The sequence below is a fragment of the Heptranchias perlo genome, chromosome 25, assembly GCF_035084215.1.
Source record: "Heptranchias perlo isolate sHepPer1 chromosome 25, sHepPer1.hap1, whole genome shotgun sequence".
NCBI lineage: Eukaryota > Metazoa > Chordata > Chondrichthyes > Hexanchiformes > Hexanchidae > Heptranchias > Heptranchias perlo.
The window spans coordinates 12,184,245-12,210,578 of NC_090349.1; the positions used below are offsets into that span (position 1 = coordinate 12,184,245).

Below are 26,334 nucleotides of genomic sequence, written 5' to 3' on the forward strand. Positions count from 1 at the left end.
TAAATAAAATGTTGTTTTGTCAGTAATGTTTACAAGCCATGGGCAGTGTGGGCCCTGCAACCAACATCCTCTACAAGTGGCCCGTCTTCCTGTCAGTCATAAATGATTACGCAAATTGACTCTGAAAACATTATTTACGTAAAATAGGAGTCCCAAGTTGCTCTTTTGGATTAAAAACTGGTGAACAAATTGATTCATGTTGTTATCAGGTCAATATTCAAATAAAATAGCTTGTACTGCTTCTGGGTGTTTTGACCCAATAGCAAATGATAGTGTTACATCACACAGCAGCTATTTAAACAAATCTTACAATTTTATGTAACCAGTGACTTGTTTTTAAATTGTAAATGGTAATACTTGGGAGGTGGCCCTGGCATTTGTCAGAACTGGGAGGCTGCATGTGGGTTTCTAACTTACTAGTGGATTCCTGGAGAGTACCAACAGTTGGGGTGGGGAGAGAAGCAAAGCGCTGGGTCTGGTCACACTGGTTTGCAAGTTTCTAAGAGATCTCTGCAAACATTGAATTAAGTGGACAATAAGTAAATGCTGTTTTACTTGAATAAATAAGTATTACAGCTGCCTAAATAAATAAACAGATTGCATCCGGTGTCTCTGGATCAGTAAATGAACACATGGCTGCTTTAATTAAATGTGTTAATTTTAATAAGCAAAATTCAATCACCAATTTTTGCATCTCTTGGAAAGTGGGTTGAAGGGATTGGGGCTTGCAACCAGTATCATTTGTTAATAGCCAATATTACTGTTGATTATAAACATTCACCTGAGGTAAGAATCCATTTCTTGGGGAGGGGGTTAGAATTTTAGAATTGGTAAAATGGTTAAATATTAATTGACCTGTCGATTCTGAGATTTTCCACTCAACAGCAAGTGATTAGTAGCTCTGGAATTACCTCCCGAAACTTCTCAGCCTCTACCTCTCCCTCCTCCTTTTAAGGCACTCCTTAAAACAAACCTTTTGATCAAGCTTTTGGTCATCTGTCCCATTATCTCATTATAAAAACAAAATATTTCAGATGCTGGAAATTTGAAATAAAATCAGAAAATTATATCTCTTTATGTGGCTCGGTGTCAAATTTTGTTTGATAACGTTCCTGTGAAGCATCTTGCAATGTTTCACGACATTAAAGGTATTATATAAATGCTAGTTGTTGTTGTTGTGCTTTGCCCCCCCCACTGCAGCTTTTTAAGGAAATCTTAATAACAGGATATTCTCTTTGTCTTCCTGTCCATCCCTCTCCACCCCTCTCTATCAGCATGTCACATTTTCTGAAATAACAAAAGGAAGTTAATAGATTTTACTTAAAAGGTAATATGTTAATTTAAAACCTGCTCAAGTTCATCATCCAGTTTGTAATCAAATCGATTTTCAAGAATATACAAACTGCTATACAAAAAGACAGGGTTTTCCACTGAGGAAAAGTAATTGGAATTTGATAATAAAAGCTGCTGCAGGTGTACTGTCTATCATATTTGAAGTTGGTCTCTGTCTGTTTTTCATTGGCTCAGACACACACCCCCTCTTTTTAAAAAAAAATCCATCTAAAGCTTTCTTGAATAAATGTTTTGAAGTTTGCCCTTGTTTTTTTTTCAAATAATTTTTAAAAAACAACCAAAGACTGGAGAGATTTATTTCAGTAGGGCTGATAAAATGATGCATCTTGGGTAGTTGTGCACACTGCACACGCTCAGGCTGGCAGACATCTAGACATGGTGGTAATCCCCAAGATAGTTGCTTTAGTTCCTAAAGCATCAGGGATTGTAGATCCTCCTTTAACATCTCAGTAACAAGTTTATGGCTAATGGTATTTTCTCAGTCAGAAACTCCATTCAGAAGCTGGTGCAAACATTGCTGCGTTATCTCAGCTGTCAAGGGACCACACAATGTCTTGATGTTTGAACCTAAGGTGCTTCTATTCTGTAATAGTTTGAGGCAGTCACAAATGCTATGGGTTAAGTACTTATTCACCAATTCTGAGTTTAGTATGAATTCTTTGCCTATTGTGTTTGATTTATGTAATCCTGCAATGGCTCTAACTCTGAAGACATTAGTTCTTTAGATCTCTGTCCTATGCAGATATTCCAGAGGTTTTTCTCTGAATTTGGTAGGTTATTAGCCTGGTTATGGTAATAGCAGACTAATCTTACTGGCACCTCAAAAATCCTGTGTGTATAACTCAGCTTTTTGCCAGAGTTATGACGAGGAGTTATGACTAGTCCAGGGTGAGAACTCTGTTTCTCTTTTTGTTCTCTATTTGTTTCCCCTCCCCCCCCCCCCCCCCCCCCCAATAAAATATACTTTGTAATTGACTCCTGTGGTAATGACATAGTGCCATTTGCCCGATTATAGGTGGCTGTCCATGAGAAGCGTGGATGGCGTAAGCAGTGGAGACAGTAGCACCTTTTTAATGTAGGAAAAGTCCCAAGGTGGTTCACAGAGGAATGAGGAAAAATGAACACTGGCCAAAGAGGAAGAAATTAGGAAGGGTGACCACAGGCTTGATGAAAGGGCTGGGGTTTTAGGAAGCTCAGAGGAGAATGAGGTTGAAGGGTTTAAGGAAGGAGTTCCAGAGAATGCAACTAGGCAGCTTTAATGAAGGCTGACAGTGATGGGTTGAAGGTAGGGAGATGCACAAGAGGCTGGAGTCAAAGAAATGGAGAGTTTGGTTGGGAGGGGTGGGAGTTATAAGGCTGAAGGAGGTTGTAGAAGTAGGGAGGGATGAGGCCATGGAGTGATTTGAACACAAAGATGAGAATTTTAAATTTGAGGCATTGGGAGCTTGGAGCTAACGTAGGTCGGTGAGCATGGGTATGATAGGCATGCATAACTTGATGTCAACAGTTTCAGTGAGCTAAAGTTTAGAGCGTGGAGAACGGGAAGTTGGCCAGGAGATCATTGGAGTAATTGTGTCTGGAGATGATAAAAGACATGAATGAGGGTTTTAACAATAGATGGGCTGAGGTAGGGGTAGAGGGTGGCAATGTTATGGAATTAGGCAATCTTTGTGATATATGGAATTGGAAGCTGAGCTTGGGATCGAATAGGATCCAAAGTTAGGAACGGTCTAATTCGGCTTGAGGCAGTGGAGATGGAAGGGTATGCAGTTTGTGACAGGGGCCAAAGACAATGGCTTTGGTCTTTCTAATGTTTAAGTGGAAGAAATCATGGCTCGTCCAAGCCTGGATGTCGGACAAATAGTTTGATAGCACAGAGGCAATGGAGGGGTCAAGAGAGGTGGTAAAGCTGGGTGTCTTCAGCTTATGTGTGGAAGGTGGCTCTGGATGATGTTGCCATGTAGATGAAAAGGATGAAGGGGCTAAGGATGAACCAATGAGGTCTCCTGAGATGACAGTGAGTGGGGGTGGGGGGGGAAGAAGAGAAGCTATTGCTAGAGGTGCCCTGGCTTCAATCTGATAGATAAGAGTGGTACCAAGCATGGGCTGGGTTTTGGGGAGCATTAAATGACTGTTTTGAAGACTGCAGAGTGGTCAAAGAGGAATAATGTGTCATGGCCACAGTCATGCAGCATGCTTTTAATAATTGGGGTTAGGGCCTTTTTGTTGGTGCTATGGGAGTGGTGGTAACCCAATTGGATGGATTCAAACGGGGAATTGATGGTTATGGATCTGGGAGTAACATGTTCTAGGACCTTGGAGAGGAAAAGGGATTGGAGACGGTACAGTAATTTAATGAGAAGGGGGGTCGAGGTTGAGTGTTTTTTTGAAGAGAGGAGTGATGGCAATTTTGGACGGTAGTTGTATGGTGCCTGGAGAGCACTAAAATAGAGGCAAGAAAGGGAGGTTGGTTCACTAGGAGTTTAGTGGGATTGGGGTCAAGGGAATAGGTGCTAGGTCTCTTGTATAAGATGAGCATATAGAAGTGGAGAAGAGATGGAAGAGAAACTAGAGAAGGACAAGCGTTTTGGGCTACACTGGGGACGGGGCTGGGGGAAAGTTTGGCTTTGTGGGGCAGGGGGAAGCAGCATAGGTAGCTGCACGGATGGTTTTTATCTTGGAGACAAAGAAATCCAAGAGCTCCTTGCACTTGGTGGAGGTGGAGGGAGTTGGGGTGAGGAGTTTGAAGAGGTGGTTGGTAGCAAGGAAAACCAGCCTAGGATTATCTTTGCCCTCCAGAATGCTCCTGGAGTATTGGGCAAATCGAGTGCCATCAGAGTTTGATGTGGTCAATCCAGATGCAGCTTTTCACAGGTGACTTTGTTTTTATTTCCTCTACCCTTCTCTTGGTGGCTTTGACTTCTTGGTGAGATGTGGTTCCCAGGACACCAGTTGCCCTCTGATATATTGTTCAAATAGTCATATGTCATGTGTGAGCCCCGATGGTGACTTAAACTATTTAGCAGCAGGGCACCCCAACCAAATCCAACCTTGACAGCATATATATGTGCATAAACAGGATAATCCAACATCATATACACCAGGCAGATGTCTCACATCAGCAAGTTTCCCTCATGCTTCTAATAGTCCAACAGGGAATCTGAGAAGCCAAACTGTCTGGATCGAATACCTTTTCAAGCTGCCTCACTGTAGCAGTTAGGAATGTGGGCTGCTTTCCAAGGCATAGATGCTGGACTTCAAATTTTCCAGTGGATCTGCAGACTGAAACAAACTTTGGATCCCTTAAATATTCTCTTGGGTTAGCGCCACCAATCCCTCCCGTAAGTGGACTTGTGCCCAGGTATTTTGATTTGCAAATCAATTGGGCGCTGAATGCTATTCATAGGACTAATCCGATTGTGACTGTCAAGCCATTAATTGGGTATGTAAAGCCTGGATGAGATGCAAGTAACAATTCAATCAAATGGTGCCTTGTTCATTATGTTTCATTGTGTTTTTGAAGCTAGCTTGATTGACAGCTCTGTGCACTGGGGGACCACTTTAGCCTGTGATAAATACAAGAAGTGGATGATTTAGTTCCACCCTATATACAGATAATTACAGGGAGACAGGTCACTACAATAAGAATGAACTCAACAAGCATGAAGGCACGCACTTGTGTTTTTAAAAAAAAATTTGCTAAAGACTTTATTTTGATCTCTGAAAACAATTTACAATTACCAGTTAGAATTAAGGACTGTTATTTTGTTTGCTGATTGAATTTGCTTCTGTGTATACTTTCTTGTAATAAACAGTTCGTAGTTTAACTTTAAATATATGTCCAATGTTTTAATACCAATTAGAGAAATTGGGAGTATACAATCAGTTCAATATCTAGGATAACCTATTGGTAAAACTGGACTGTTTGCCTATTTATTACATGCTTATGGTTTAGTCTTAATAAATGGCAGAGGCTTAGAAGCTGTTTTTTGCACAAGCAAAAAGAGTATTTGGCAATGATTTGAATTGTAACTGCTCCCATTTCCTTGTTTCATCGATGTAGTAGCTCAAAAATCATATCAGGTTCTTCACCTGTACCTCCAAAGGTATGTTCAGAGAAACTGGATGGCTATTAGCCCTGGGATATTCTCATTTTCTTTCTCTCTCTCTCTCTTTCTTCATAAAACTTGTGAAATGAAAGAAATTGGAATCCGACACTCTGCCAAAAAATTAATCTGTTGTGTTGAGAGACTGTTCATAATTTGAAAATTTCTTCAGCATTTGCTGACAAGATGCCAAGTTCTATTAAGGTACATGTTGCAGCTATTGCAGTCTTCAATATTTCTTCGCAGGAGTCTTTTGGATATCCTCTTGTGTCCTATTTCATCAAAAGGAGCATGGGAATCTAACTAATCCTGCTTACTATCTTCCAATTTTTCCTTGATCAGGAAATCTTGTCCTTTCTAAAGTTACATACCATTCTTTTGAACCCATTTTGTGAAGGATTGTCCTCTGGTTGGCTGGTTAATTGAGTTGATGAGCTCTAGGTGCTTGTAGTTATGGTGGCTACACATATGATTTAATATGAAGTGAATTTGATTTACAGCAGGCAGTAAAAGATTTGCAAAAAGCTTGACTAATGGGACATGTACCTGGTACTGCCCATCTTAAACAAAGATTATCTATGATTGATACAGCATCGTGCAACATTACACCTAAAGTGTAGGAAAGCAACAAGTTAGGTTTAAGGAGCTTTTTATGAAATCAACATTTACTTCAAGGGTTAATCTATCCTCATCAAGGCTACTATTGATGTTTTCGAGAGTCCCTACTTGAAGTAACTGCCATACTTTTACAAAGCAAAATAAACACTTACAATTGCTTCTGAATCCACGTCATGTATGGAAACAAATAACAGGTGTTCATGCACTGACCCTTTCAGTGCTCCACTCAACACCTTTCCTCTCCCTCCCCCTGCCCAGTCTCACCTTGCACCTCACACCATTACCCTCTGTTTCTCTTTCCTATCTTTAATCCAACTTAATATCCACATGCTACCCTGGATTTCTATGGTTTTTAATTTTTAGAATATTTTATCTGGAACCTTGCTGAAGGCTCTTTGGAAGCTGAATTATATCACGGGGATTTCCATGATCTATATGTAACATTTTCAAATAAGTTGAAGTTTCAAAATAAGATCCACTAAGCAGTGTGCTGGAAGTGTACCTATACAGCAAAAGCTTAATAACCTAAAACTATGACCCCCTTATAAATCTGTCATGGTTTTAGGTTATTAAGCTTTTGCTATATAGGTACACTTCCAGCACACTGCTTAGTGGTTTCCATTATTTTACCCACTACTGATGTTAGACCAGTTGGCCTGTGCTTGTCTGAGTCAGATTTGTCCTTTTTAAATATAGTTGCTATATTTGTGATACTTCACCAGTACTAAATTAGTTTTTGTGACTAGCCAGTGCCCACAAATTTCCTCCCTAGTATCCTGAGGAATTCGTTAGTTCTTAGCCTCCTGTAGACTTATCAAGAATTACAGTAATTTGACAGTAATTTTATTATTTCATTGTCAATTACTCCACAACTTTTAAGAGTTTTACCATCCTTCCTTGCCACTCTTTTATGGCTATAATGATGGAAAATGTTTTATTATGGTACTTAACATCCTTTATATACTTGTCTCTGGTGAAAAGACTTCTGTGAAAGGAGGGGAAGCAGCCTAAGATTGTTCAAATAAAAACCAAAGCTGGGAAAGTGTTGGATAGAGGTCTTGCAGAGAGAGTTGGAGGCACTTGGTTCCAGATTGAAGTGTAAGGTCACAAAGGTAGTATTCTCAAAGTCTGTGCTGAGCCAGGTAAGGAGTAGATTAGATATGTTAATGTGTGGTTTGAGAAATGGTGTAGAAGGGAAGGTATCAGATTCTTAGGACATTGGTGCAAGTTTTAGAGCAGAGGGCTGCTGTACAGACAAGGTGGCTTCACTAGAGCTGAACTAGTTCCAATGCTTTCACAGAGAGAATAAATAAAGCAGTGGAGAAGGAAAATTAATGGGGGAAGAGGGAATATTTGTGATAGTGAAGGTGGAAAATTTAACAAGTTAAGCAAAATGATACATTGAGAGGGAAAGGGATTAATAGCTGGGGAAACTGAGAAGGGGAAAGCAGTCAAACAAGCAAGCTGTCTATACTAAAGCTAGCAATGTTTAAAAAAAAATAAAAGGGAAACTAGAATCATGAATCTGTCAAGAAGGATATGGTGTGATCGCAATTACAGAGACCTGACTAAGATTTGGAGCTAATTATGTCAGGATATGGGATTTTTACAGGGATGGCAAGAGATCAGTGAAGGGGAGAAACTAATGGGGATTAGTATAAATCAAAAACTGATAAATGGATAAATGAATGGGATTGAAGCCAGAAAAAATTACAGGCACATATACTTCCAGCATTAAAAGAAATAGACGAAGTTGGAGATGCATTAGTTATAATCCTTCAACCTCTACAACACTAAATGCCTTTTTTCAGCTTGTTTTAGTATTTTATTCTACCCCTCCCTTTACCTTTTAGGCTCTGTATAGACTGTTTTTCTTTATTTCCATTTCTGTACTCATCTGTTTTGGAGTCTTCTTGTTTGCATTACTTTTTTATATACCAGTCCTGCATATTTAATAGATTTTTTTTTGGCAGCATTATCCCTTCCACAATTGACTGTTGAGAGAGAGATGACCCAAGTTTCAATGTGACATGTGGCCTTCTAGCCTGGGTATTAGCATTCTGAATCTGCTCGACTCTTGTCAACTGTTTGGCAGCAAAAGAATATCACGCTCATTCTTTATGGGCTGCAGTGTTGTCTGTAAGAAAGGCACTGCAGCATTGTATTAGCTGCAGCTTCAAATTTGTGCAGTTGCTTTAATTACATTTTCAAGTACCAGTTATTATAGTAACAAACTTGTGCACTAGTAGCCATAGCAACATTAAAGTCGTGCTTGAACCTGCTAAATAAAATATTGTAAAATTGTGTTATATGACTCTGCCTAAAAATATTCAGTGCTTCTTTGACAGTAACTATATTTAATATCTGGAAATTGGACTGAGGTGTTTTTTTGTTTGCAACTTAATAATCTGAGAAAAGTGCTTAACATAAATATTTAATTGCTCAGCTAGAACCTGGGTGGAGCTTTCAATAATGAACTGAAAGGCATACTTTGACAGGTTCATATTGTAGTCGGCACTTTTCAGAAGGTATTTATTTAACTTTATTGTTGTATGTTTATAGTGAGCACAAGCTCTTTTCCACTTCCCAGCACAAATCCTGAATTAGGTCCTGTGACTGCTAAGCCAGCAGGGACATGCAGTGTACCAATATTTCTCTTCATTTTTGATAGCGTGCTCCAGACTCTTGCACAATGAAAGAAAACTTTCTTTCCAGTGCTGCATATATAGACCTGCCTTACTTTGTTCCTTCTGCATACAGTATTTTTGGTGATGCGCTCACTGCATAGCTGCCCATGTCAGCTAAGTTTATCGATTGGAAATGTGTTGTATATCTAACTGATTCAATAGTCTACGTTTGTGGTATGTTTCAGTTTAAACTTAATTCTGCAAATGAATGAATGAATGATTATATTCAGTGCTACTTGCAGTGCTAAGATTTGCGTGACCTGTGAATAGTGCATATAACTAGGATTCCAAATGAGGGCCAGATTCATGATGATGACTTATGTTCCAGGTACAACAGGTGTGGTGCTTTCCCTGTAAGAGCCTTCTGTCCCCCCTGCAAAACCAGGAGTGTACTGACCTGCTGGGAAAACGCCTTGTAGACTTACCAACTGACTAATTTCTTTGAGGTTGAAAATACCTCTACTAAGCAGTTTCCTGTATCCCTGGTTAAGATCCAACAGCAGCAACAACTTGCATTTATATAATGCCTTTAACATAAAAAAAACATCCCAGAGCACTTCAGAGGCGTAATCAAAAAGTGGATGCTAAGCCAAAAGAGGAGATAGTAGGAGGGGAGACCAAAAGTTTGGTCAAAGAAATGGGTTTTAAGGAGGGTCCTAAAGGAGAAGGGGGGAGAGGCAGAGGAGTTTAAATAAGAAATAGGAGCAGGAGTAGGCCATATGGCCCCTCGAGCCTGCTCTGCCATTCATTAAGATCATGGCTGATCTTCTACCTCGACTCCACTTTCCCTTCTGATCCCCCATATTTCCTTGGTGTCCAAAAATCTATCAATCTCAGTCTTGAATATACTCAACGACTGAGCATCAACAGCCTTCTGGGGTGGAGAATTCCAAATATTCACGACCCTCCTGAGTGAAGAAATTCCTTCTTATCTCAGCCCTAAATGACAGTCTCAGGATAAGGAGTCAATGTCCCCTAGTTCTAGACTTTCCAGCCAGAGGAAACATCCTCTCAGCATCTACCCTGTCAAGCCCTCTTATAATCTTTTATGTTTCAATGAGGTCACCTCTCATTCTTTTTTTTAAATCATTCGTAGGATGTGGGCGTTGCTGGCAAGGCCAGCATTTATTGCCCATCCCTAATTGCCCTTGAGAAGGTGGTAGTGAACCGCCGCCTTGAACTACTGCAGTCCATGTGGTGAAGGTACTCCCACAGGTGGTATTCTAAACTCCAGAGAGTTTAGAAGAATACCTGTGGGGCCATTCTACTCTCTCTTTCTCTCCTTATAGGACAACCCTCTCATCCCAGGAATCAATCTAGTGAACCTTCGTTGCACTGTCTCTAAGGCAAGTATATCCTTCCTTAGGTAAGGAGACCAAAACTGTACACTTACCATTTTAGAGAGGGAATTCCAGAGCATGGTGCCTAGATGGCTGAAGGCATGGTCTGTAATGATGAGGCGAATGGAGGGGGTTGCACAAGAGACCAAAGTCATAGTAATGGGCGGGGTGGGGGGGGCGCGGTGGTTGTAGAACCAAAGGAGGTTAGAGATGGGGAGGGGCAAGGCCATGAAGTGATTTTAAACAAAAGAATGAGAATTTGAAATTTGAGCACAGGTGATGGGTGAATGGGACTTGGTGTGGGATAGGATACAGGCAGCAGAGTTTTAGATGAGCTAAAGTTAATGGATCCAGTATACTCAATACATGTTGTCCAAAGGCTCAACCTCAAAACCACATTGCCCTTGTTCAGCCTTGCGCTGTGCTGCTGCAGTATCTTTTAAATGGTCCCTTATGCTATGAGCTCTATATTTTGGGGGGAGGGAAACACAAGGAGGAGAATAGCAGAAGTTGAGGGATAATACTCATCTGCTGAAGGTGCTATCCTACCATGCGATGAGGTCTCCAGTGTCTGGTGTGGTGTAAAGAGAACTGTCAGCTGCTGTAAATTTTGTACATCATGCGCAATCATATTTCAAATGTGCCTACTAAACCTCTTGACCTGATGCTGGCTGTCATTTGGATGAAGACTCATCACGGAATCATTACAGTTAAACCTGGAACAACATTGAACCGACCGTCTGAGTGGAAACAGTTGCACCCTTCACCTCTCTTCCTCAAACTTAGTGCTAGCTATATCCCTAGCAGCATAGAGTGTCTACATGCAGGGCCTCTGAGTCCAGATGTAACCTAAATAAACATACTGGCACCAAAGCTATATGACTAGGCCTGAAGTTCTTTCAAAATTTAGTAATGACCATAGTAGTGAAATAGGGGAAGTGGAGAGAAGAAAAAGGCTATTTCTGTTACTTGTGTTACCAAATGCTTCAAAGCCCAAGTGACTCCCTTAGCCCACTAGACTGAATATAATGTTGCACTTCTTGGCTCAATCATGGCTCACTCCAATTATTTTTTTAAAAACCTCCTGGTTCACAAGTGGTGCTCTTTTGAAATGGAATTGTGAGTTACGTTCAACAGGGAGATACAAGAACTTTGGACTGCAAAACAGTCAACATAGACATCCTCTATCTGCAAAAAGCAGACTCCAAAGTGAAAACGGCACGCCATCACAAAATATTGTTACTAGAAAGGTATGGTTACCTTAGGTTTAGGCAAGGCCATGGTAGGTGGGATAAATATCTTGACTTTAGGGTGTAGTAATTATTTACATGAAGGTGTAAACCATACCTTTTTGGCTTATTGGACTGATCAAGTTCCTCTTGGAGTGCTTGGCTTGGGCGATTACCTACTCCTGTAACTTGTTAGTGTACAAAATGTACCAATTTAAAAGTAATCCATTTTGAACGTTTGCTCTCATTTTGTAAGGGGTGAATTGTGATTTATTTGCTTTATTCAATGCTCTTTACCTGGTTATCAAATTTTCTGTAAATGCCAATATAAAATGGGGGACGGTAAATCTCTTAAGAAATAGATATCCCTATTTTTTTAATAGAGGACTTGCTCTTAGATGAATGTGTGCACCACATATTGAGGGTTAAAGTAACCTATCTATTTTCTATCCCTCACTACATGCTGTTGGAATCATTTGAGGATGCTCTGCTCCTGTTTTACCCCACCCCCTTTTTCTCAATAGTTGTCCTTGTGTTATTTTTTTCCTCATTTTTAAACAGGAGTTCCATGCTCAAATGGAGGAGATGCGAGTGACTGTACGACAACTAGAGGAGGATCTTGCTGCTGCCCGCCGACGGGCTGATCTCTACGAGTCAGAACTAAGAGATACTCGAATTACAGCAGATGAATATAGGCGGAAAACAGCTGAATCCCAGCAGAAACTTCAGAAGGTTGGTCTGAGCATCTGCCCCAACAGTGGGTGGGGAGGGCGATGTCATGGAATAAGCACAGAGGTGTTTTTTTATATATATATATATATATATATATATATATATATATATATAATATATTCGTTCATGGGATGTGGGCGTTGCTGGCAAGGCCCATTTATTGCCCATCCCTGATTGCCCTTGAGAAGGTGGTGGTGAGCCGCCTGCTTGAACCGCTGCAGTCCGCGTGGTGAAGGTTCTCCCACAGTGTTAGGTAGGGAGTTCCAGGATTTTGACCCAGCGACGATGAAGGAACGGTGATATATTTCCAAGTTGGGATGGAGTGTGACTTGGAAGGGAACGTGCAGGTGGTGTTGTTCCCATGTACCTGCTGCCCTTGTCCTTCCAGGTGGTAGAGGTCGCGGGTTTGGGAGGTGCTGTCGAAGACGCCTTGGCGATTTGCTGCAGTGCATCCTGTAGATGCTACACACTTCAGCCACGGTGCGCCGTTGGTGAAGGGAGTGAATGTTTAGGGTGGTGGATGGGGTGCCAATCAAGCGGGCTGCTTTTTCCTGGATGGTGTTGAGCTTCTTGAGTGTTGTTGGAGTTGCATTCATGCAGGCAAGTGGAGAGTATTCCATCACGCTCCTGACTTCTGCCTTGTCGATGGTGGAAAGGCTGAGGAGTCAGGAGGTGAGTCACTCGCCGCAGAATACCCAGCTGCACACCTGCTCTTGTAGCCACAGTATTTATATGGCTGGTCCAGTTAAGTTTCTGGTCAATGGTGATCCCCAGGATGTTGTTGATGGGGGATTTGGCGACGGTAATGCCGTTGAATGTCATGGGGAGGTGGTTAGACTCTCCCTTGTTGGAGATGTTCCTTGTCTGGCGCGAATGTTACTTGCCACTTATCAGCTCAAGCCTGGATGTTGTCCACGTCATGCTGCATACGGGCACAGACTGCTTCATTATCTGAGGGGTTGCGAATGGAATTGAACACTGCAACCATCAGCGAACATTCCCATTTCTGACCTTATGATGGAGGGAAGATCATTGATGAAGCAGCTGAAGATGGTTGGGCCTTGGACACTGCCCTGAGGAACTCTTGCAGCAATGTCCTAGGGCTGAGATGATTGGCCTCCAACAACCACTACCATCTTCCTTTGTGCCAGGTATGACTCCAGCCACTGGAGAATTTTCCCCCTGATTCCCATTGACTTCAATTTTACCAGGGCTCCTTGGTGCCACACTTGGTCAAATGCTACCTTGATGTTAAGGGCAGTCACTCTCACCTCACCTCTGGAATTCAGCTCTTTTGTCCATGTATGGACCAAGGCTGTAATGAGGTCTGGAATCGAGTGGTCCTGGTAGAACCCAAACTGAGCATCGGTGAGCAGGTTATTGGTGAGTAAGTGCCGCTTGATAGCATTGTCGACGACACCTTCCATCACTTTACTGATGATTGAGAGTAGACTGATGGGACGGTAATTGGCCGGATTGGATTTGTCCTGCTTTTTGTGGACAGGACATACCTGGGCAATTTTCCACATTGTCAGGTAGATTCGAGTGTTGTAGCTGTACTGGAACAGCTTGGCTAGAGGCGCAGCTAGTTCTGGAGCACAAGTCTTCAGCACTACAGCTGGGATGTTGTCGGTGCCCATAGGTTTGTTGTATCCAGTGCACTCAGCCGTTTCTTGATATCACGTGGAGTGAATCGAATTGGCTGAAGACAGGCTTCTGTGATGGTGGGGATATCGGGAGGAGGCCGAGATGGATCATCCACTTGGCACTTCTGGCTAAAGATGGTTGCAAACGCTTCAGCCTTGTCTTTTGCACTCACGTGCTGTACTCTGCCATCAATGATGATGGGGATGTTCACGGAACCTCCTTCTCCCGTTAGTTGTTTAATTGTCCACCACCATTCACGACTGGATGTGGCAGGACCGCAGAGCTTTTATCTGATCCGTTGGTTGTAGAAACGCTTAGCTCTGTCTATAGCATGTTGCTTCTGCTGTTTAGCATGCATGTAGTCCTGTGTTGTAGCTTCATCAGGTTGGCACCTCATTTTTAGGTATGTCTGGTACTGTTCCTGGCATGCTCTTCTACACTCCTCATTGAACAAGGTTTGATCCCCAGGCTTGTTGGTAATAGTAGAGTGAGGAATATGCCAGGCTAGGAGGTTACAGATTGTGGCGGAATACAATTCTGCTGCTTCTGCTGGCCCACAGCGCCTCATGGATGCCCAGTTTTGAGCTGCTAGATTTGTTCTGAATCTATCCCATTTCGCACGGTGGTAGTGCCACACAACACGTTGGATGGTATCCTCAGTGCGAAGACAGTACTTCGTTTCCACAAGGACTGTGTGGTGGTCACTCCTACCAATACTGTCATGGACAGATGCATCTGCAACAGGTAGGTTGGTGAGGACGAGGTTTTTCCCTCGTGTTGGTTCGCTTCCCACCTGCCGCAGGCCCAGTCTGGCAGCCATGTCCTTCAGGACTCGGCCAGCTCGGTCAGTAGTGGGTGCTACTGAGCCACTCTTGGTGGTGGACATTGAAGTCCCTCACCCAGAGGACATTCTGTGCCCTTGCTACCCTCAGTGCTTCCTCCAAGTGGTGCTCAACATGGAGGAGGACTGATTCATCAGCTGAGGGAGGATGGTGGATGCTAATCAGCAGAGGTTTCCTTGCCCATGTTTGACCTGATGCCATGGGATTTCATGGGGTTCAGAGTGAATGTTGAGGACTCCCAGGGCCATTCCCTCCTTACTGAGTACCACTGTACCGCCACCTCTGGTGGGTCTGGCCTGCCGGTGGGACAGGACATACCCAAGGATGGTGATGGAAGAGTCTGGGACGTTGGCTGAAAGGTATGATTGTGTGGGTATGGCTATGTCAGGCTGTTGCTTGACTAGTCTGTGGGACAGCTCTCCCAATTTTGACACAGATGTCAGTGAGGAGGACTTTGCAGGGTTGACTGGGCTTGGTTTGCCTTTGTCGTGTCCGGTGCCTAGTGGACCGATGCTGGGTGGTCTGTCCGGTTTTATTCTTATTGTGACTTTCTGTAGTGAGATTGTACAACTGAGTGGCTTGCTAGGCCATTTCAGAGGGCGATTAAGAATCAACCACATTGTTGAGGTTCTGGAGTCACATAAGCCAGACCGGATAAGGACTGAATGGAATGTAACGGTGGTGAGGTCATGGACTGATCATAAACCCTTTGGGTGGTGGAAGGGATTGTCCTATAGGTAGTGCATATCTTTTGAAGTACTGTATGACAGTAGCACTTGAGTTGAGCTTAAGTAGGTTCCTAGCTGAAATCTAAACTAGCTTTATTTTACCTGTTTCTCATTCTGACTGGGTTGGATATCTTAGCCATTCTCTAGTCAATGAAATGCGGGGGTGGGAAGCAGAACTCCTGAGCTCTGTATACAAGAACTCTTTCCAACATTATCCTATACCCACCCTTGAAGTTAGTGAAGGGTGCTTGTCATGTACTTTGCACCAATTTTAGCTACTTGCTTTGTCCTGAGGGCCCAGTAATGCATGTTTTGCCTTTTGAGTAATGTTACTGCTATTGATCTTTCTGGAGCAGTTATACTGTAATGTTGAGAATGGATACAGCACAATGTGTTTGTGTGTGAGGAGGAAGGGTGGGGGGGGTGGAAAGAAGAGAGAGAGAGAGAGCATACCCTGATAGATGCAAGTTGCTGACACCATGACTGATCTTCCATTCACAGACCAGAGACCAGGGAAAAGCTGAAGTCGGGGAGGTGTACGCCAAACTGGATAAGGTTTTTGCCTTTTTATTAACCTTTCTTTCTAATTGAATTGCAATTTAGAGACATTGTTTGGCTTTTCCCCAATGGGAGCAAATTGCAGACCTGTTTTAAAGAATTAATTTTACTTATAAAAGACTGTACTTATTTTTATTGTCACTCTCTTCATATTACCACCCTGCGAATTTACAAAATGATTCCCACCTATCTTGTTCACAAAGAAAGATGGTGGAATGTATTCCATTTTTCATTGCTACTAATCTGTAAGAATGCAGGTGGTAATATGAAAAAGAGTGACAACAAAAATAATTCTGGATCCTTATCCTTTTACTTGTGTGTTTAATGCGTAGAACTTCTGCCCTTAGCATTCACGGACTGATGTGTGTCTTTCAGATGAACACAGAGCAGCAGAAGAAAATACAGGAATTGCAGGAAAAACTCACTAAGGTAAGCGTAATGCAGTTTAATGGTGAGGATTGCACATTGGAGGAATAGGGTCTGATGGGGTTTTATTGATGATGATTCCTCAGTGGAGGGGAGTTTAATGGTGGTGATTCCCCAGTGGAGGGGTGAAAATTGTTCCTTAATATTTGAATATTTATTTTTATTCAGAAGGTTGTAAATTCTACAGATCCATGTCTGGGATACTGGGTAGGATAGAACTTGCTGAAGAGTATTGTAAAGAGGCCTAGGTCTGTTAGTTGACTTGCTCACTACATCAAAACAGCGTTAGGTGGCAATAAACAAGGCTGAGAGTTGTGAGCGGCAGATTTAGCAGCGACATCTGGAAGAATTTGTACAGAGGGTGATCAACAGCTTGAACGGATGGTTGAGGTCAGGACACTGAATTCATTATGAAACGGCGAGTTGTTGTACTGGGAAAATGGTAGGGTTGGTATTCGGGAAGGATGAGGTCAAATGGACTGAAGGGCCTTATTCACTATCTTATGATGTAAAAACAGTAAGCATCTTGTGATGGGGGTTGCTATATTCTGCAGTCTGAACCTGTTAGAAAAATCATTGTTGCAATTTGGCAGTTCACTGAACTGAATACCATTTCCAAACAACATAGGAAATCCAATATGAGGATTGAACAGTGCTTTATCCACGCATGCATTTCTTGCCTAATCTGGTGTATTGATCTGGAATCTGCAATGCCACCCTTCTATCCTGTGGCTCATTTGGTTTGAATAGGAGTGGCAGTTTTTCAGTTTTTACTCTTGATATCAAAAGTGCTATACCATTGCTTCCAATGCCCATGTTGTACAAAAATGGGACCTGGGAATCTCCAGTGTGGATCTGAAAGATCATTTATCATTCTATTCGAAGAAGAGTTCTTCTGGTGCCCTGGTCAATATTTATCCCTCAACTAACACCACTAAAACAGTTTAATTGGGCATTTATCTCATTGTGGGACTTGTGTGCAAATTGGCTGCTGTGTTTCTACATTACAACACTTCAAAAATACTCCTTTAGCTGTGCAGCGCTTTGGGACATGAGGTGCTATATAAATGCAAATTTGTTCTTCCCTTTTCTTTATGCAGCTACTAGATGACGTGCATCTCACTTTTTGTGTCTGATTATAATCTCCCAGACTTCCAGATTGCTTTCCAATTTGTCCATCCTAACCACCTGTTATCAGTCACATATATGGCATTCCAGTCACTTCATGGGAGAACGCCAATCACATCTGAGAATTTTATCCTGCAATAAATGTAAAAAGCAGTCATTATGCATGCACATCAAAAACAAAATGAAGTTCAAGAAGGAATTAGTTAAGTTTAACTAAGCTAGTTGAAATTCCTGTAAAAGTTTAAGTTTTGAATGTCTGGGATTCAATTTGTGAGCGAGCCCAGTCACAAGGCCCACTCAATTCCAAAAAATTATTACTTTTTTTTCAGCAAATCTCAAAAGGCTACCTAGTTTGTATATTAAAAAATTAAGCTGAAAACTGGTGTTTAGAATACCTATTCTCTATGGTTCTTTTAGGCAGTGAAAGCCAGCTCTGAAGCCACGGATCTCTTGCAGAATGTGCGTCAGGCTAAAGAACGTGCAGAGAGAGACCTTGAGAAACTACAGGGCCGCGAGAACTCCAGTGAAAGTATCAGGAAGAAATTGGTTGAGTCCGAGGTATGCTAGAGATTCAATTGATGAACGCATAGTTAATCAATGAAATGGTAAACGGGCTATGAGTAGCGCCCATACAGGCAAAAACTTACTGGTGCAATGTAACCTCTTCCTTATGATATGGTGATTCATTCAACAAATAGCAAAGAAGTGCACACTCAAGAGCAAAGCGATGGCTATCTCGGAGCACTTTCTGCCCTCGCCCCTTATTTCAGTTACTCCTCCTAGAAATGGCAGGGATTCTAGCCTCTCAAACCGAAACTGCACCAAATCTATAACACCGTTAAATGGACATTCCTGCAGGTCATGCCACTGCACCAAGCTGACAGTTGACTGTGCTCTGCCTGTGCTCACGATCCTTTTGAACCATGATCTTTTCAGATTTCTGACCATCCGTTCAGTTGCCTCTACTGCTTGCCCCCAACTTCCCCTTGCCCACCAAGTCAAACCTCTTCCCTAGCCTTGAATCCACGACTTTCTCTAGTTTCTCTCCTATCTCCCCTCATGCTTGGTCTGAGCTCATCATGTCCATGAGACCCAACTACTGCTTCCTTGATTCCATTCCGACTAAACTGTGGACCACCCAACTTTCTCTCCTAGCCCCTATGCTAGCTGACATTGTAAATGGTTCCCTCGCCTCTGACCTCTGACATTATCCTCCCTCCATTTCAAAGCCATTGTTATAACTCGATCCTAACAGATGGTAGGCACAGCATCTCCAGAAATGGCTTCTTTTTCTGCTCCCACACTATTATCTTAGGTCCCCCAAGCATCCATCCTTGACCTCCTCTTCTTCCTCACTTACATGCTGCCCCTTGGTGACATGGGGGCAGCTTCCATAATGTATTCTGATGATGCCCAGCTCTGTTTAATTCTTGTGTTTAAATCTCTTTATGGTCTTGCCCCTTCCTATCTCTAACCTCCTTCAGCATTACAACTACTCTTGAGTTCTCCATCTCAGACTCTGGCCTTTTGTGCATTCCCTCATCCCTTCACCCCACCATTGGCAGCTGTGCCTTCAGCCATCTAGGACCCGTGCTCTGGAATTTCTTTTTTTCTCTTTTATTTTCTCTCTTTGTCTGTCTGTTGTGGAGCCACAGATGTGGTATATGTAGGAAAACTTTGTTCTAAGAACAGATGTACAGCTAATATAAGTGATTTATCTTTTCAGTTGTAGAGGTTTTGTTGATGGGGGACATTACCATCAAAGCACTTAACGTACAGTGCAACGTGTGGGCACTTTCGTAATGGTTTAGAGGTATTAATGTCACTTGGAAATTGCAGTGAGACTGCTGTCACCTTTTTATATGCATTTAAGGCTAAGTTTTGCAATGTGGGCTGAAATGACTGGCAAATGGCCTGTTGTCACAGTCTGCTGGGTATTAGTGTTAATGCCCATTTTAACCATCACTGCAGAACCAGTACAAATTTCTGATGTGTTGATAATTACAGGAACGTCGCAAGTCTCTAGAGAACCAAGTGAAGCGGTTTGAGATGGTGGAGCGCAGAGAAAACAAGCTGAAGGAGGATTTGCAGACAAAATCTCAGCAGATCCAGCAAATGGCTCAGAAAATCCTGGTATGTATAAGAAGTTGACAGTGATGGAGAGACACTCAGAAAGGATGGTAATTAGAGAATCAGACCAGTAGTGCAAGGGGAAAGAGACCTGGTTGTTAATTGTATCTATATCAATGTGTTAATTGTATTCAGGTGGAGTGTATCAATTGGGGACCCTTGTATCCATTTATGTGAGAGCTTATCTAAGGGGTGCTCTGTGGATCTCTGTGAATAAAGGTTTGGAAGCAACTGAAGACCAGGCTCTAGTATTCTACCTTTCACCATCTGGCTATCCAGTTTGTGACATGGTAGCAGAAAATGGTTACCTAAAGGTAGAGGTTGGAAACTACGATTTTTTTTTGGGACATAAAAAAAAAACTTGAAAGCCCAGTGACCATTGCGGAAAATGGCAGAAAGCATGTTTAAATCGTTGCGGTACGATTTCTCTCCGATGTTCTCGGAATTTGAACCAAATGGCCATATGGCCAAACCAAATTAGCAATAATACTGTGGAGGATGAGTTCCTGGAGTGTGTACGAGATGGTTTTTTAGACCAGTATGTTGAGGAGCCAACCAGGGAACAGGCTATCCTAGATTGGGTATTGTGCAATGAGAAGGGGTTAATTAATAATCTTGTTGTGTGGGGGAAGAGTGACCATAACATGATAGAATTCTCAATTAAGATGGAAAGTGAAGTAGTCCAATCCGAAACTAGGGTCCTAAATCTAAACAAAGGAGGAGTGAGTTGGCTATGGTAGATTGGGAAGCTTCATTAAAAGGTATGACGGTGGATAGGCAATGGCTGACATTTAAGGAACGAATGCATGAATTGCAACAATTATACATTTCTTTCTGGCGCAAAAACACAAAAGGAAATGTGGCCCAACCATGGCTGACAAAAGAAATTAAGAATAGTATTAGATCCAAAGAGGAGTCATATAAAGTTGCCAGAAAAAGTAGCAAGCCTGAGGATTGGGGGCAGTTTAGAATTCAGCAAAAAAGGACCAAAAATTGTTTAAGAGGGGAAAAACAGAGTATGAGAGTAAACTTGCAAGGAATATAAAAGTGGACTGTAAAAGCTTCTACAAGTATGTAAAAAGAAAAAGATTAGTGAAAACAAATGTAGGTCCTTTACAGTCAGAAACGGGAGAATTTATAATGGGTAACAGGGAAATGGCAGAGCAATTAAACAAATACTTTGGTTCTGTCTTCACGGAAGAGGACACAAATAACTTCCCAGAAATGCTAGGGAACCAAGGGACTAGTGAGAAGGAGGAATTAAAGGAAATTAGTATTAGTAAAAAAAAAGAGCTGGAGAAATTAATGGGACTGAAAGCCGATAAATCCCCAGGACCTGATAATCTGCATCCCAGAGTACTAAGAGGTAGCCATGGAAATAGTGGATGCATTAATTACTGGAGTCTATAATTAAGGATAGGGTGACTGAACACCTCGAGAATTTTCAGTTAATCAGGGAGAGCCAGCATGGATTTGTGAAAGGTAGGTCGTGCCTGACAAACCTGATTGAATTTTTTGAAGAGGTGACTAAAGTAGTGGACAGGGGAATGTCAATGGATGTTATTTATATGGACTTCCAGAAGGCATTTGATAAGGTCCCACATAAGAGACTGTGAGCTAAGATAGAAGCCCATGGAATCGAGGGAAAAGTACGGACTTGGTTAGGAAATTGGCTGAGCGAAAGGCGACAGAGAGTAGGGATAATGGGTAAGTATTCACATTGGCAGGATGTGACTAGTGGAGTCCCGCAGGGATCTGTCTTGGGGCCTCAATTGTTCACAATATTTATTAACGACTTAGATGAAGGTATAGAAAGTCTCATATCTTAGTTTGCCGATGACACAAAGATTGGTGGCATTGTAAGCAGTGCAGATGAAAACATAAAATTAAAAAGCGATATTGATAGATTAGGTGAATGGGCAAAACTGTGGCAGATGGAATTCAATGTAGACAAATGTGAGGTCATCCACTTTGGATCAAGAAAGGATAGAACAGGGTACTTTCTAAATGGTAAAAAGTTTAAAAACAGTGGATGTCCAAAGGGACTTAGGGGTTCAGGTACATAGATCATTGAAGTGTCATGAACAGGTGCAGAAACTAATGAATAAGGCTAATGGAATGCTGCCCTTTATATCTAGAGGACTGGAGTACAAGGGGGCAGAAGTTATGCTGCAGCTATACAAAACCCTGGTGAGATCGCACCTGGAGTACTGTGAGCAGTTCTGGGCACCACACCTTCGGAAGGACATATTGGCCTTGGAGGGAGTGCAGCGTAGGTTTACTGGAATGATACCCGGACTTCAAGGATTAAGTTACGAGGAGAGATTTCGCAAATTGGGGTTGCATTCTCTGGAGTTTAGAAGATTAAGGGGTGATCTGATCGAAGTTTATAAGATATTAAGGGGAACGGATAGGTTGGATAGAGAGAAACTATTTCCACTGGTTGGGGATTCTAGGAGTAGGGGGCACAGTCTAAAAATTAGAGCCAGACCTTTCAGGAGTGAGATTAGAAAACATTTCTACACACAAAGGGTGGTAGAAGTTTGGAACTCTCTTCCGCAAACGGCAATTGATACTAGCTCAATTGCTAAATTTAAATGTGAGATAGATAGCTTTTTGGCAACCAAAGGTATTAAGGGATATGGGCCAAAGGCAGGTATATGGAGCTAGATCACCGATCAGCCATGATCTTATCAAATGGCGGAGCAGGCACGAGGGGCTGAATGGCCTATTCCTGTTCCTATTATTTGTCATCTTCCAAAATTTTATCGATTATGGAACAGTTCCTGCAAATTGGAGGGTGGCAAATGTAACCCCACTATTTTAAAAAAGGAGGGAGAGAGAAAACAGGGAACTACAGACCGGTTAGCCTAACATCAGTAGTAGGGAACATGCTGGAGTCTATTCTAAAGGATGTGATAACAGGACACATAGAAAATGTCAACGGGATTAGACAAAGTCAACATGGATTTATGAAAGGGAAATCATGTTTGACAAACCTACTGGAGTTTTTTGAGGATGTAACTAGTAGAATAGATAAGGGAGAACCAGTGGATGTGGTTTATTTGGATTTTCAGAAGGCCTTTGATAAAGTCCCACATAAGAGGTTAGTGTGCAAAATTGAAGCACATGGGATTGGGGGGAATATACTGGCATGGATTGAAAATTGGTTAACAGACAGGAAACAGAGTAGGAATAAATGGGTCTTTTTCGTGGTGGCAGGCGGTGACTAGTGGGGCACCACAGGGATCAGTGCTTGGGCCCCAGCTATTCACAATATATATCAATGATTTGGATGAGGGAACCAAATGTAATATTTCCAAGATTGCTGATTACACAAAACTAGGTGGGATCGTAAGTTGTGAGGAGGATGCAAAGAGGCTTCAAGGCAATTTTAGACAAGTTGAATGAGTGGGCAAATACATGGCAGATGCAGTATCGTGTGGATAAATGTGAAGTTATCCACTTTGGAAGGAAAAACAGAAAGTCAGAGTATTATTTAAATGGTGATAGATTGGGGAATGTTGATGTACAAAGGGACCTGGGTGTCCTTGTACACCAGTCACTGAAAGCAAACATGCAGGTGCAGCAAGCAGTTAGGAAGGCAAATGGTATGTTGGCCTTCATTGCAAGAGGATTTGAGTATAGGAGCAAGGATGTCTTACTTCAGTTATACAGGACCTTGTTGAGACCACACCTGGATTATTGTGTGCAGTTTTGGTCTCCTGACCTAAGAAAGGATATACTTGCCATAGAGGGAGTGCAGCGAAGGTTCACCAGACTGATCCCTGGGATGGCAGGACTGTCGTATGAGGAGAGATGGGGTCGACTCGGCCTGTATTCACTCGAGTTTAGAAGAATGAGAGGTGATCTCATTGAAACATATAAAATTCTGACAGGGCTAGACGAACTGGATGCAGGGAGGATGTTTCCCCTGGCTGGCGGTCCAGAACGAGGGGGTCACAGTCTCAGTATACGGGGTAGGACATTTAGGACTAAGATGAGGAGAAATTTCTTCACTCAGAGGGTGGTGAACCTGTGGAATTCTCTACCTCAGAAGGCTGTGGAGGCCAAGTCACTGAATATATTTAAGAAGCAGCTAGATAGATTTCTAGACACACAAGGCAACAAGGGGTATGGAGAGAGAGTGGGAATATGGTATTGAGATAGAGGATCAGCCATGATCATATTGAATGGCGGAGCAGGCTCGAAGGGCCGAATGGCCTACTCTTGCTCCTATTTTCTATGTTTCTATGACCAGTGGAAGAATGAGGTTGATATGTGGACACGGGTTACTACTCTACCAAAGAGAAAACAAGGCATGGCCTTGGCATTGTCGCTTCCTGAACGAAGTAAAGTCAGAAGTAAGGTATTTTTTGCAATGGATGCAGATCTTTTGGATAATGATGAAGGTTTTACCTTTCTAATAGAATTTCTGGATCAAATCTACAAGGAAGATGATCCGTTAAGTGCTAGGCCTGGTCAGCATTTGATAGATTTTTGGAAAACGGAAGGTCATTCAATGGAAGTGTATATCATGGACTTTAACAAATTGTTCAGAAGGTTGACAAAGTTCAAATTGGGAATCTCTGGATCGGCACTAGCGTTTAAATTACTAGATTGTGCTAAGGTGTCTCATGTGGACACTGGTCCTAATTGGCGTCCAGTTCTCGGAAAAGGAGACTCTGTTGGATCATATGTCTGCTGCCTTAAAAAAAAATTCCTGGGTAAACAGTCATTCCCTTTGTAGAACATGATGAGGCAATCATTTTTGGGAAATCGTTTGATTTGCAGTTTACCCAGTTAGGGCATTATTGTATCCCTTTAATAAAACCTGATGTCTCTCATCAGCGTGTTAGGCGTCAGGTGATAAGGATAAGAGAGAAAAAAAAACAAATTGTCTTAGTTACATCGACAATTTGCCCACATTACTTGTCAACATTTAAAGATCCTGCTAAAAGATGCAGGTGCAGTTGACAAGTATACTAGGCTAATAGAAGAGATTAGTGAGAACTGTGAAATCTGTAAGAAGTAGATGGATGTCCCCACGCCCTATTGTAAGTGTCCCATTAGCGCATAACTTTAACGAGGCAGTTGCCATGGATCTAAAGGTATGGAACAAAGACACAAATGTTTTCATCTTACCTGGCTATGAGATTTTGTATTTCCACAATTATATATAGGAAGGAGAAGAAGATTATTCTAGATAAAATTATGGAAAAATGGATAGGGACTGGACTTGGGACACCAGCAAAGTTTTTGACTGATAATCGAGGTGAATTCACTAACACGGAGTTCAGAGATATGTTTGAGAATATGAATATAATTGTCAATGATACAGCAGCTGAGATCCCTTTCAGCAATGGTCTTTGTGAAAGGAATTATGCTGTGATTGATAGCTTGGTGCATAAAATTTTGGCTGATCGAACAGGGTGTAAATTGTCAACTGGCCTAGTATGGGTAGTTCATGCAAAGAATTCTCTTCAGATGGTTGGAGGATATAGTCCTTCCCAACTAGTCTATGGGTGTAATCCTAAATTACCTTCTGCTCTTTGTGATAATCCTCCTGCTCTAGATGGTACTATAATTAGTGCCATTTTTTCTGAACATTTAAATACTTTGCATGCAGGGAGACAGACTTTTATCAGGGTTGAGGTATCAGAAAATTTGTAGAGCACTGAGGCATCGTATTAGACCATCTGAGACAGAGTTTAGTTCAGGAGATTTGGTATACTATAAAAGAGAGGATCATAGGGAATGGAATGTCTCTGATACGGTAATAGGTCATGATAGTAAGACAATACTTGTCCAACATGGCAATCAAACTGTTCAGGTTCATTCCTCACAATTAATTGGAATTAGTTATATAATCTCGGATTCTGAGCAGTTGATAGAAGTGAACGAGGCACCTTGTGCCTCAGATGTTCATGATTATTTTTGATGAGGTTCTTGAGGTACAGACTGAGGTAGATCAAGGGCTGGACAGTGGTAATGTCAGTGATCAAGAAACACACGACAGAGATATCACATCCACAGAACAATTACCCAAAGTGAGTACACGGGTGACATATGTTCCAGAAGGGACTAATGAATGGAGGGATGCAACAATTTTGGGACGTGCAGGCAAAGCTACTGGTAGGTTTAAATTGTGGTTGAATGATCAGGATGATGGCCATGCAGCGAGGTTCATGGACTGGCAGAATGGGGTAAAAGCGCGGAGAGTACAAGAGTGGAGTAGAAGTAGTGATAGGGAGTCCGGAAGTGAATCTCACGTCAGAAAATGATCACTAACTAGAGATGAAAGAGGGAGATCTCGCAGTAGTAGTCCCAACGACAAATAAGTGGAAGTAGCAGACGTAGCTTGGCTAGGTCAGAAAATGAAACAAAGACCACAGAACAGTCATGTAACAGAACTAGAAGCAGAAGTCCTCATGATTGTGAAGTTTTGGTGGCTGCCAATAAACTTGAGGATAAACGAGTAAGAGAGGCAAAACAAAGGGAGTTAGATAGTTGGAAAAAATTTGGAGTTTATTCAGAGGTAACAGATGAGGGTCAACCAGCTTTGATGCATAGATGGGTTTGTAGTGAAAAATTCCTTACAGATGGGACTTATAAGGCTAAAGTGAGGTGGGTAGCTAGGGGTTTTGAAGAGAAACTGGGTGATACAGATGTTCGAGTGGATTTTCTCACTGCAAGAAAGGTAACCTTAAAAATCTTTTTGGCTCTTTTGGCAACATAGTCATGGGAGTGTAGGTCACTTGACATAAAAGCCGCATTTCTATAGGGCAATACTTTGCAAAGAATTGTTTC

The 26,334-nt window shown here is 42.0% G+C and overlaps 1 protein-coding gene across 2 annotated transcripts in view; it reads left to right on the forward strand.

Annotated features, from left to right (window-relative positions):
• The window catches only part of cita (citron rho-interacting serine/threonine kinase a), a 204,162-nt gene that overhangs the window by 57,762 nt on the left and 120,066 nt on the right, over nucleotides 1-26,334 (forward strand). For both annotated transcript variants that reach the window (XM_068005625.1, XM_068005626.1), the window contains exons 14-18: nucleotides 11,895-12,065; nucleotides 15,784-15,837; nucleotides 16,216-16,269; nucleotides 17,812-17,952; nucleotides 19,402-19,527. In XM_068005625.1, coding sequence (XP_067861726.1) covers nucleotides 11,895-12,065; nucleotides 15,784-15,837; nucleotides 16,216-16,269; nucleotides 17,812-17,952; nucleotides 19,402-19,527 — 546 coding nt within the window. The remainder of the gene's footprint in view (nucleotides 1-11,894; nucleotides 12,066-15,783; nucleotides 15,838-16,215; nucleotides 16,270-17,811; nucleotides 17,953-19,401; nucleotides 19,528-26,334) is intronic.